The sequence below is a fragment of the Conger conger genome, chromosome 4 (assembly GCF_963514075.1).
Source record: "Conger conger chromosome 4, fConCon1.1, whole genome shotgun sequence".
Taxonomy (NCBI): Eukaryota; Metazoa; Chordata; class Actinopteri; order Anguilliformes; family Congridae; genus Conger; species Conger conger.
In genome coordinates, this window is record NC_083763.1 from 1,013,899 (window position 1) to 1,026,878 (window position 12,980).

The 12,980-nt window shown below is 50.7% G+C and overlaps 1 protein-coding gene across 5 annotated transcripts in view; it reads left to right on the forward strand.

The window, feature by feature from the left end:
• The window catches only part of LOC133127570 (F-box-like/WD repeat-containing protein TBL1XR1), a 46,936-nt gene that overhangs the window by 25,525 nt on the left and 8,431 nt on the right, over positions 1-12,980 (forward strand). For 3 of the 5 annotated variants that reach the window (XM_061240548.1, XM_061240550.1, XM_061240549.1), the window contains exons 3-6: positions 4,374-4,440; positions 10,300-10,402; positions 12,698-12,828; positions 12,937-12,951. In XM_061240548.1, the coding sequence (XP_061096532.1) occupies positions 10,345-10,402; positions 12,698-12,828; positions 12,937-12,951 (204 nt within the window). In that variant the 5' untranslated portion in view covers positions 4,374-4,440; positions 10,300-10,344. Of the gene's footprint in view, positions 1-4,373; positions 4,441-10,299; positions 10,403-12,697; positions 12,844-12,936; positions 12,952-12,980 lie in introns of all 5 variants that reach the window. The other 2 variants (XM_061240551.1, XM_061240547.1) reach the window with 2 other exon arrangements.

The following is a 12,980-nucleotide window of genomic DNA, read 5'->3' on the forward strand; positions in this document are numbered from 1 at the left end:
GGTCTGTGTGTCTAATGGAGACACTCAGTGTCATACAGGGTCTGTGTGTCTAATGGAGACACTCAGTGTCATACAGGGTCTGTGTGTCTAATGGAGACACTCAGTGTCATACAGGGTCTGTGTGTGTAATGGAGACACTCAGTGTCACACGGGGTCTGTGTGTGTAATGGAGACACTCAGTGTCATACGGGGTCTGTGTGTGTAATGGGAACACTGCCTTCTCTGCCCAGGCCGTGTTTCAGCGGGGCCCAGGCGTGTTTCAGCGGGGCCCAGGCGTGTTTCTGCGGGGCCCAGGCGTGTTTCTGCGGGGCCCAGGCTGTGTTTCAGCGGGGCCCATGCCGTTTTTCTGCGGGGCCCAGGCGTGTTTCTGCGGGGCCCAGGCCGTGTTTCTGCGGGGCCCAGGCCGTGTTTCTGCGGGGCCCAGGCCGTGTTTCTGCGGGGCCCAGGCGTGTTTCTGCAGGGCCCAGGCGTGTTTCTGCAGGGCCCATGCCGTGTTTCTGCGGGGCCCAGGCGTGTTTCAGCGGGGCCCAGGCGTGTTTCAGCGGGGCCCAGGCGTGTTTCAGCGGGGCCCAGGCCGTGTTTCAGCGGGGCCCAGGCGTGTTTCAGCGGGGCCCAGGCGTGTTTCAGCGGGGCCCAGGCGTGTTTCAGCGGGGCCCAGGCGTGTTTCTGCAGGGCCCAGGCGTGTTTCAGCGGGGCCCAGGCCGTGTTTCAGCGGGGCCCAGGCCGTGTTTCAGCGGGGCCCAGGCGTGTTTCAGCGGGGCCCAGGTGTGTTTCTGCGGGGCCCAGGCGTGTTTCAGCAGGGCCCAGGCGTGTTTCAGCGGGGCCCAGGCGTGTTTCAGCGGGGCCCAGGCCGTGTTTCAGCGGGGCCCAGGCCGTGTTTCAGCGGGGCCCAGGCGTGTTTCAGCGGGGCCCAGGCGTGTTTCTGCAGGGCCCAGGCGTGTTTCAGCGGGGCCCAGGCGTGTTTCTGCGGGGCCCAGGCCGTGTTTCTGCGGGGCCCAGGCGTGTTTCAGCGGGGCCCAGGCGTGTTTCTGCAGGGCCCAGGCGTGTTTCAGCGGGGCCCAGGCGTGTTTCAGCGGGGCCCAGGCGTGTTTCTGCAGGGCCCAGGCGTGTTTCAGCGGGGCCCAGGCGTGTTTCTGCGGGGCCCATGCCGTGGCAGCGTGGCATTACAGCGGCTCCACCTCCAGCATCTTCTCCTATTATTAGTGTGGTTGCTTAGCAGCAGCCCCCAGCTCGGTGAGATACTGGCCTGTAGTTAATTCAGAGTGAAGCTGACCGTGGAACTGAGTGTACAATCTGACTTACCGGACCTGTAGACGCAGAACGAGCACAAAATATCAAAGCTGATATTTCACCGTTGCTGTGGCGTAGCGCTATTCTACGTGAGCTGGACTCACCTGTGACATTATCCTTCCCCTGCCAGACCCAGAATAGTGGAGCCATGATTTACATGATTATTTACATGGAACTGCAGAAAACCACTAATATATCCAATATGAGACCAACCTGAAATAACTACAGCTGATAATTTTATCCAAAGCCACTTACAGTAGATTAGACTGAGCAGGGGACAAACCCCCCTGGAGTTATGAGGGGTTATGGGCCTTGCTCACGGGCTTGTTGTGCAGGTATTGTGGAGGTATGGTCGTAAGGGGCTGTATCTCAGGTCTCTGAGTGGGGCTGGGTGAGGTTCCCACTGGAAGCACTATGGTGTGGAGAACACCTGCTGCTTTGAGCGCGGCACTAGGCTAATGAGTACTAGGCTGATAAGCACAGCACTAGGCTAATGAGCACACCACTAGGCTAACTTGTGCAGTGCTAAGCTAATGAGCACTGCGCTAGGCAAATGAGCGTGGCGCTAGGCTAATGAATGAAGCACTGTCCTAGAGTCAGAACTTCTCAGCAGGTGCAGCTTTACAAAGACTTCTCACATCCGCAGGAGGGATGTATCCCAGCATGCATTTGTCACTTCCCTCTGGACAGGAGCCCGCTGAGCTGGGCTGGGCTGAGCTGGGCCAAACCACGCTGAGCTGGACCAAACCTTGCTGAGCTGAGCTGGGCCAAACCGTGCTGAGCTGGGCCAAACCGTGCTGAGCTGGGCCAAACCGTGCTGAGCTGGGCCAAACCACGCTGAGCTGGGCTGAGCTGGGTCAACCACGCTGAGCTGGACCAAACCTTGCTGAGCTGAGCTGGGCCAAACCGTGCTGAGCTGGGCCAAACCGCGCTGAGCTGGGCCAGACCGCTAGCTCTGCAGGCTGCCTCGCTCCCATTGGCTGAGCTGGTGGTGCTGGTGGCGCTTCAGTGTGTTGTTTGGGAAACAGGGTCTGACGAAGTGCCTCATTCGCAGCCAGTGGCCCTACTGTCGGGGAGTCTGGCTTTTAAGGCCCGTTGTGTAGCGCCAAGAGGAGCCGCCGTCACCACGGCAACGGCAGCCATTAGGCAGCGACGGGGAGGCTGGGCAGTGTGCTAATGGCAGTGCCTGAGAGAGGTGGCTGCGCGGCACGCTGGCGTGGAGCCAGGACCCCGCTCTCTCAGCCGCAGCTAATGCTTTCAGCATGAAAACACTGCACTTGTCCCGAGTTTGAAGCTTCAATATAAACCCCCAAAAATATGTCTGTACCAGCTTTCAGTGGAGCCGAGGAATGGAACGGGAATGGCAGTGTGAGTGCGGATGCCAAGTGCGACGTTCATAAAGCCAGCCTCGTGCACGTGAGCGCACAGGCCTCCGGAGAATGCCAGGAATGTCTGTGGGATGGTGTAGACTTCACTGCAGGGCACAGAGATTACATTCCTGCACTGTTTCAGCGTTCACACTGATGTGAACATCTGTCTCCTGTTTACCTGCGTCTTCCAGTCCTCAAAATGTGTCATCTTAAATCTGTAATCTTTAATTATATTGCTTTATAATGCTAATATAGCAATGTATTTAAGAACAAAGCAAGCTTTGTTGCATGTGATGTTTGCTTTTATATGTCTTTTTCCCATTTTTTCCTCTGTAGCAAGTCACTGCACACTGATACAGTACTATACAGAGCTCACTGCACACAGATACAGTACTACACAGAACTCACTGCACATAGATACAGTACTATACAGAACTCACTGCACACAGATACAGTACTATACAGAGCTCACTGCACACAGATACAGTACTATACATAACTCACTGCACATAGATACAGTACTATACAGAACTCACTGCACATAGATACAGTACTATACAGAACTCACTGAACACAGATACAGTACTATACAGAACTCACTGCACACAGATACAGTACTATACAGAACTCACTGCACACAGATACAGTACTATACAGAACTCACTGCACATAGATACAGTACTACACAGAACTCACTGCACATAGATACAGTACTATACAGAACTCACTGCACACAGATACAGTACTATACAGAGCTCACTGCACACAGATACAGTACTATACAGAACTAACTGCACATAGATACAGTACTACACAGAACTCACTGCACATAGATACAGTACTATACAGAACTCACTGCACATAGATACAGTACTATACAGAGCTCACTGCACACAGATACAGTACTATACAGAACTCACTGCACATAGATACAGTACTATACAGAACTCACTGCACATAGATACAGTACTATACAGAACTCACTGAACACAGATACAGTACTATACAGAACTCGCTGCACACAGATACAGTACTATACAGAACTCACTGCACACAGATACAGTACTATACAGAACTCACTGCACATAGATACAGTACTACACAGAACTCACTGCACATAGATACAGTACTATACAGAACTCACTGCACACAGATACAGTACTATACAGAGCTCACTGCACACAGATACAGTACTATACAGAACTCACTGCACATAGATACAGTACTATACAGAACTCACTGCACACAGATACAGTACTATACAGAGCTCACTGCACACAGATACAGTACTATACAGAACTCACTGCACATAGATACAGTACTATACTGAACACAGATACAGTACTATACATAACTCACTGCACACAGATGCAGTACTATACAGAACTCACTGCACACAGATGCAGTACTATACAGAATATTGTGTGACAGAGCTCAGAGTGGTGTTGTGTTTGGGTGTATATTGTGTGACAGAGCGCAGAGTGGTGTTGTGTTTGGGTGTATATTGTGTGACAGAGCTCAGAGTGGTGTTGTTTGGGTGTATATTGTGTGACAGAGCTCAGAGTGGTGTTGTGTTTGGGTGTATATTGTGTGACAGAGCTGAGTGGTGTTGTGTTTGGGTGTATATTGTGTGACAGAGCGCAGAGTGGTGTTGTGTTTGGGTGTATATTGTATATGGAGCGTGATTGTGACAGATTCCTCTCTCATCACCAGGTGTTCAGGCAGTGGGCCGGTGCTCCTGTAGACCCCTGGGTGTGTGGAATTCAGAGTTAATACTGTGGTAAGTCTCTCTGGCTTCTCTCTCTGTCAGCGGAGTGATCGTAATAATGCAGTCTCCTGCGTCTCAGATCTGGGTGAAAGTTGGGAGTGTGGGGGCGGGGGAGAATCTGAAGTCCAGTCGGGATCAGAACCACAGCAGCAGACTAGATGGGATTGGTGAGTTTTAAGAGGATGGTTGGATTTGAGGAGAATGTTTTTGAATGTTTGATTTGGTGTCTGTGGGTATGACATCACGGGGAGGGGAGCTGAGATTTGAGGAGTTTAAGTGAGGGGTCAGTCCTGTGGTGTGAGAGACTGGGGCTGTGGGGGGCTGTTGTGATTCGTGTGGTCTGTGGAGAGGAGGGGCTGGACTCGTAGTGAAAGCTAGGACTCTGCGGGGGATTAAAACAGCTCTGCAATTGATTGGTTGTACATCAGCCAGGAAGACCTGATTACAGTGTGTGTGTCACACACCCCCACTGTCATACAGGGTCTGTGTGTGTTTAATGGAGACACTGTATGTATGACACTGAGACTAATCTGGGAGTTTAAGCCTCTGCATATTTGTTTAGTTAGCGTGATGTGAAGACTGCGTAGTAAGTGTGTGGGAGTGTTAGCTTTGCTGTGTGTGGTGTTTCAGTGGCACTGGTCTGTTTGGCAGCATTAGGCTGTGTGTGGCGTTTCAGTGGCACTGGTCTGTTTGGCAGCATTAGGCTGTGTGTGGTGTTTCAGTGGCACTGGTCTGTTTGGCAGCATTAGGCTGTGTGTGGTGTTTCAGTGGCACTGGTCTGTTTGGCAGCATTAGGCTGTGTGTGGTGTTTCAGTGGCACTGGTCTGTTTGGCAGCATTAGGCTGTGTGTGGCTAAGGTGCCTGTAGCCCAGTGGCTAAGGTGCCTGTAGCCCAGTGGGTAAGGTGTTTGTAGCCTAGTGGCTAAGGTGCCTGTAGCCCAGTGGGTAAGGTGTTTGTAGCCTAGTGGCTAAGGTGTTTGTAGCCCAGTGGCTAAGGTGCCTGTAGCCCAGTGGGTAAGGTGTTTGTAGCCTAGTGGCTAAGGTGTTTGTAGCCCAGTGGCTAAGGTGTTTGTAGCCTAATGGCTAAGGTGCCTGTAGCCCAGTGGCTAAGGTGTTTGTAGCCCAGTGGCTAAGGTGTTTGTAGCCCAGTGGCTAAGGTGTTTGTAGCCCAGTGGCTAAGGTGGTTGTAGCCCAGTGGCTAAGGTGTTTGTAGCCCAGTGGCTAAGGTGTTTGTAGCCTAGTGGCTAAGGTGTTTGTAGCCCAGTGGCTAAGGTGTTTGTAGCCTAATGGCTAAGGTGCCTGTAGCCCAGTGGCTAAGGTGTTTGTAGCCCAGTGGCTAAGGTGTTTGTAGCCCAGTGGCTAAGGTGTTTGTAGCCTAGTGGCTAAGGTGTTTGTAGCCCAGTGGCTAAGGTGTTTGTAGCCCAGTGGCTAAGGTGGTGGTAGCCCAGTGGCTAAGGTGTTTGTAGCCCAGTGGCTAAGGTGTTTGTAGCCCAGTGGCTAAGGTGTTTGTAGCCCAGTGGCTAAGGTGTTTGTAGCCCAGTGGCGAAGGTTCACTATCACTGGCTCAGTTGTTATGACAGCCTTATCATAGAACATTAGCATGACGGCGTTCGATAATGTCGATTGATAATGGAATGTTGACGACGATGTAGCGATATCCACCCATCGCTGAACTATAAACTGGCCTTTAGATAAGACTGTGTCATTTTTCTCCTTATCAGTATTTCATCTGCCTAAGCGTCTGTGTGGGACTCCATTCCATTACCTATTCCCACTGCCATGAGAAAGACATGCCCTCGCTTAACGATGCAGTCTCTCACACTCACTAACACAGTCTCTCACACTCACTAACAGACACACAGTCTCACACGCGTTAACAGACAGTCTCACACGCGTTAACAGACAGTCTCACACGTGTTAACAGACAGTCTCACATGCATTAACAGACAGTCTCTCACACGTGTTAACAGACAGTCTCACACGTGTTAACAGACAGTCTCTCACACGTGTTAACAGACAGTCTCACACGCGTTAACAGACAGTCTCTCACACGTGTTAACAGACAGTCTCACATGCGTTAACAGACAGTCTCTCACACTCACTAACAGACAGTCTCACATGCGTTAACAGACAGTCTCTCACACTCACTAACAGACAGTCTCTCACACTCACTAACAGACAGTCTCTCACTAACAGACACAGTCTCTCACACTCACTAACAGACAGTCTCTCACACGCGTTAACAGACACAATCTCTCACACTCACCTACAGACAGTCTCTCACACTCACTAACAGACACAGTCTCTCACACGCGTTAACAGACAGTCTCTCACACGCATTAACAGACAGCCTCTTACACGCGTTAACAGACAGTCTCTCACACGCGTTAACAGACAGGCTCTCACACGCGTTAACAGACACAGTCTCTCTTCACCTGGGTGTCGTGCTAAGAGAAGATCACCCTGACTTTGGTCTGCGTCCAGGAGGCCAGTCTGACTGTTCACTCCATGGGTCCCTGAGTGCCCCACCCTGATCACATGCCCCGAACCAATCACACGTCCCAAACACCTGCCAATCACACGTCCCAAACACCTGCCAATCACACGTCCCAAACACCTGCCAATCACACGTCCCAAACACCTGCCAATCACACGTCCCAAACACCTGCCAATCACACGTCCCAAACACCTGCCAATCACACGTCCCAAACACCTGCCAATCACACGTCCCAAACACCTGCCAATCACACGTCCCAAACATCTGCCAATCACACGTCCCAAACACCCGCCAATCACACGTCCCAAACACCTGCCAATCACACGTCCCAAACACCTGCCAATCACACGTCCCGAACACCCGCCAATCACACGTCCCAAACACCCGCCAATCACACGTCCCAAACACCCGCCAATCACACGTCCCAAACACCCACCAATCACACGTCCCAAACACCTTCCAATCACACGTCCCAAACACCCGCCAATCACACGTCCCAAACACCCGCCAATCACACGTCCCAAACACCCACCAATCACACGTCCCAAACACCTTCCAATCACACGTCCCAAACACCCGCCAATCACACGTCCCAAACACCCACCAATCACACGTCCCAAACACCCACCAATCACACGTCCCAAACACCTTCCAATCACACGTCCCAAACACCTGCCAATCACACGTCCCAAACACCCGCCAATCACACGTCCCAAACACCCACCAATCACACGTCCCAAACACCCACCAATCATCCTCACAAAGCCCTAAAACCCCATTTTCTTCTTTTTTGGTGATTATTGTGATGGTCTGACCATGACCCGTCAGTGACTGGAGCGTTTCGGCTCATTTAAAGGTGGAAGACGGGATGGTGAGTGGCACTTGCAGAAGGTAAAAACAGTAGAAGGGGGTACTGTTCGTGGCAGGGTTGGAGATGTGGGGTAAGACTCTGGGTTCAGGAGTCTAAACACTGATAGCAGCTCTCGAACCCGAGCTCCTGCTGGAAAAGGCAGCTGTAATCATTTCCATTTGCTCCAGACTGGAAAGTGTTGACCTGACCTGGCCGGGGGGTCCTGGATCTTTCAGACGGGGCGGGGGGTGGTTGTGTGGTTTTGCGTAATGTTCTTTCCACAGTCAAATCAGTGCTAACGGCAGGGAGCTGGCAGTCAAGCAAGGTGATATTCCCAACAGGCCGCTAGTACTGAATTTACCACGAGTACTCTGGCTGAATTTACCACTATTTCCCACTGTGTCCCCATCCATTCCCACTGTGTCCTGACATGCATGTTCTGTTCATCCTGAATTGTTTTCGCATACTTGTCTAGCAGTGTAGTGTTGAAGTCACTGCTGGAAAGAGTTGAGTTTAGAGTCTGCAATGTTGCAACAAGTTTGAGGCACTTTGTTTCTGAAACTGTGAAAGAAGTGGATTCATTTTGCCAGGTTGAAAAATGAACATTTCCGCTCCTCCAGCTGTGCGCTCCTAAAATAGCTGGAACCTCAGAGCTGAGGTGGAACTGCAAGAGCAGTGGAGTGTCGCGCACACGCCAGAGCACACGCGTGTGAATATGCTGAGTGCAGACAGACACGCACGCACACACACACACACACACACACACACACACACATACACACACACACGCACACACACACACTGCACTCACACACGCACACACATACACGCATACGCACACACACACACACACACACACACACATACACACACACACACACACACACACACACACTCACACACACACCCACAGACGGTTAGGTGTTGGTGAGTGAGGTGTATCGGTGTTCACTGCTCTGCTTGTGTTGCTCATGAGTTAGCGGTTAGGGTTTGGGGGGTCAGGGTTAGGGTTTGGGGGGTTAGGGTTGGGTTTAGGGTTGGGGTTAGGGTTAGGTTAGGGTTGGGGTTAGGTTAGGGTTAGACTTAGGGTTAGGGTCGGGGTTGGGTTAGGTTAGGGTTAGGTTAGGGTTGGGGTTAGACTTAGGGTTAGACTTAGGGTTAGACTTAGGGTTAGGGTTGGGGTTGGGTTAGGTTAGGGTTAGGTTAGGGTTGGGGTTAGACTTAGGGTTAGACTTAGGGTTAGGGTTGGGGTTGGGTTGGGTTAGGTTAGGGTTAGGTTAGGGTTGGGGTTGATCCTCTACAGATATCTCTCGGCTGCACTGCTCTGCTTGTCTTCCTCCCTCATCTCCCATTCCTGCGACCAAGGCAATGCCGTTTCTCATTTGCATTTTTACCCAATCAGATGCTTCATATCTCTCAAAGGCGGAGCCACCATTTTCTCTGATTTACCCATGATGCTCTTGGGCTCGCTGCACGGGTAGCACTGCTGTGTAGGCTGGGGAGGACAGGGCAATTTGTCCCCAACTTCCTGGGTTAGGGTGAGGGTTAGGGTTAGAGTGCTTTCATTACCTGCCCCAGCAGGTCATCTCATATGACATGTGGAGTTGGATATGAGCCAGATTCAATATCACACAAGGCTGTAATTAACCTTCACGCATGCAGAGCTGTGCGTGTGCGCCTTAACGTGCGCAGACCTGTGAGTGTGTGAGTGTGAGTGTGAGTGTGAGTGTGTGTGTGTGTGAGTGTGTGTGTGTGTGTGTGAGTGAGAGAGTGTGTGAGTGTGTGTGTGAGTGTGTGTGTGAGTGTGTGTGTGAGTGAGTGTGTGTGTGAGTGAGAGAGTGTGTGAGTGTGAGTGTGTGTGTGAGAGAGTGAGAGTGTGAGAGAGTGAGAGAGTGAGAGAGTGAGAGAGTGAGAGAGTGAGAGTGAGAGAGTGTGTGTGTGTGTGTGCGTGTGCGTGTGCGTGTGCGTGTGAGTGTGAGTGTGTGTGTGAGTGTGTGTGTGAGTGAGAGAGAGTGTGTGTGTGTGTGTGTGTGTGTGTGTGTGTGTGTGTGTGTGTGTGCGCGTGTGTATTATTGGGTGTCATTGTGGTTGGCGACTGGGAGTGAGAGAAATTGTTAAAAATATCTCGATTTTTGTCAGCCAGTTCAGTAGTAAAGAACGTGAATCAACAAACTGATGTCACACTGTATTATTCTTACTGTACACACACACACACACCTTGTGTTCTCACTTTCCAAAGCCCAGCATAAACTGAATGACCCTGGATTAGGAACACTTCCTGTACAACACTGCCACCAGACTGCGGTGGAGGACAGCGGTACTGCAGTTGTGGTGTGTTTCTGGTGGCTGAATGAGTGCAGTACCAATGCTGTCCACTGCTAACCTCCGGCAGTGTGGAGCTGGTGAGCCTCTGGGGCTGGAGACACTGCTGCCTGGTGTGACCTGAGCAGCCTGCCAGGGCTGTTAAAACTGTAATATTACTGTGGTGCTAAGGGTCTGCATCTCTCTCTCTCTCCCTCCCCCAGGTCCGTGTCCTGTGTGCTGAACTCATGGTGTAAACGGGAGTAAAGATGAGCATAAGCAGTGATGAAGTCAACTTCCTGGTGTACAGATACCTGCAGGAATCAGGTAGGTTATATAACATAATATAACTCATCATAATGAGATCAGGCCGTTCAGCCCAGCAATGCTCGCCTTCTCCGACCAGTAATGTGGACCTACTGCTTGGTTTCCCTAAAAGCGAAATGGTCTCGAGCACTGTATCAAGCCTGGTGTTGAAAACCCCCAGCGTTTCTGCCTCCACTACATGTCCTGGCAAGCTATTCCACACTATGACCACTCTCTGTGTGAAAAAATACTTCTAATGTCTGTGTTCAGTGTTATCGTATTTGTCACACGGTGTGTGTGTTCAATGTAACAGTGTTTGTCATGCTGTGTGTGTGTGTGTGTTCATTGTAACAGTGTTTGTCACATGGTGTGTATGTGTTCAGTGTGTTTGACACGGTGTGTGTGTTCAGTGTAACTGTCCCACGATGTGTGTGTGTGTGTGTGTTCAGTGTGTTTGACACAAGGTATGTGTGTGTGTGTGCTCAGTGTGTTTGACAGGGTGTGTGTGTGTGTGTGTGTGTGTGTTCAGTGTGTTTGACACAGGGTGTGTGTGTGTTCAGTGTGTTTGACACAGGGTGTGTGTGTGTTCAGTGTGTTTGACACGGTGTGTGTGTTCAGTGTAACTGTCCCACGATGTGTGTGTGTGTGTGTGTTCAGTGTGTTTGACACAAGGTATGTGTGTGTGTGTGCTCAGTGTGTTTGACAGGGTGTGTGTATGTGTGTGTGTGTGTTCAGTGTGTTTGACACAGGGTGTGTGTGTGTTCAGTGTGTTTGACACAGGGTGTGTGTGTGTTCAGTGTGTTTGACACGGTGTGTGAGTGTGTGTGTGTGTGTGTATGTGTGTCTGTCTGTGTGTGCGTGTATGTGTGTGTTCAGTGTGTTTGACACGGCGTGTGTGTGTGTTCTGTGTGTTTGACATGGTGTGTGTGTGTGTGTTCAGTGTGTTTGACACGGTGTGTGTGTCTGTCTGTCTGTCTGTCTTTGTGTGTGTGTGCATGTGTGTTCAGTGTGTTTGACACGGTGTGTGTGTGTGTGTGTGTGTGTGTGTGTGTTTGTGTGTGTTTGACACGGCGTGTGTGTGTGTTCTGTGTGTTTGACATGGTGTGTGTGTGTGTGTGTGTGTGTGTGTGTGTTCAGTGTGTTTGACACGGTGTGTGTGTGTGTGTATGTCTGTCTGTCTTTGTGTGTGTGTGTGCGCATGTGTGTTCAGTGTGTTTGACACGGTGTGTGTGTGTGTGTGTGTGTGTGTGTGTGTGTGTGTGTTTGTGTGTGTTCAGTGTGTTTGACACGGCGTGTGTGTGTGTTCAGTGTGTTTGACACGGTGTGTGTGTTCAGTGTGTTTGACACGGTGTGTGTGTGTGTTCAGTGTGTTTGACACGGCGTGTGTGTGTGTTCAGTGTGTTTGACACGGTGTGTGTGTGTTCAGTGTGTTTGACACGGTGTGTGTGTGTGTTCAGTGTGTTTGACACGGGGTGTGTGTGTGTGTGTGTGTGTGTGTGTGTGTTCAGTGTGTTTGACACGGTGTGTGTGTGTGTTCAGTGTGTTTGACACGGTGTGTGTGTGTGTGTGTGTGAGCGTGTGTGTGTGTGTTCAGTGTGTTTGACACGGTGTGTGTGTGTGTATGTGTTCAGTGTGTTCGACACGGTGTGTGTGTGTGTTCAGTGTGTTTGACACGGTGTGTGTGTGTGTGTGTGTGTGTGTGTGTGTTCAGTGTGTTTGACACGGTGTGTGTGTGTGTTCAGTGTGTTTGACAGTGTGTGTGTGTGTGTGTGTGTGTGTGTGTGTGTGTGTGTATATATATATGTGTATGTTCAGTGTGTTTGACACGGTGTGTGTGTGTGTTCAGTGTGTTTGACACGGTGTGTGTGTGTGTTCAGTGTGTTTGACAGTGTGTGTGTGTGTGTGTGTGTGTGTGTGTGTGTTCAGTGTGTTTGACACGGTGTGTGTGTGTGTGTGTGTGTGTGTGTGTGTATATGTATATATATATGTGTATGTTCAGTGTGTTTGACACGGCGTGTGTGTGTGTGTGTGTTCAGTGTGTTTGACACGGTGTGTGTGTGTGTGTGTGTGTGTTCAGTGTGTTTGACACGGTGTGTGTGTGTGTGTGTATATATGTGTGTGTTCAGTGTGTTTGACACGGTGTGTGTGTGTGTGTGTGTGTGTGTATGTTCAGTGTGTTTGACACGGTGTGTGTGTGTGTTCTGTGTGTTTGACACGGTGTGTGTGTGTGTGTGTGAACAGTGTGTTTGACACGGTGTGTGTGTGTGTGTGTTCAGTGTGTTTGACACGGTGTGTGTGTGTGTTCTGTGCTGGCAGGCTTTTCTCACTCAGCCTTCACGTTCGGCATTGAGAGCCACATCAGCCAGTCCAACATCAACGGTGCTCTGGTGCCCCCTGCTGCCCTCATCTCCATCATCCAGAAGGGCCTGCAGTATGTGGAGGCTGAGGTTAGCATCAACGAGGTGAGTCTTCCCACAATCCCACAGCATGTACAGCACCATATAAACCACAGAGTTAGAGTTACTCAGAAGGGCCTGCAGTATGTGGAGGCTGAGGTGAGCATCAACGAGGTGAGTCTTCCCACAATCCCACAGCATGT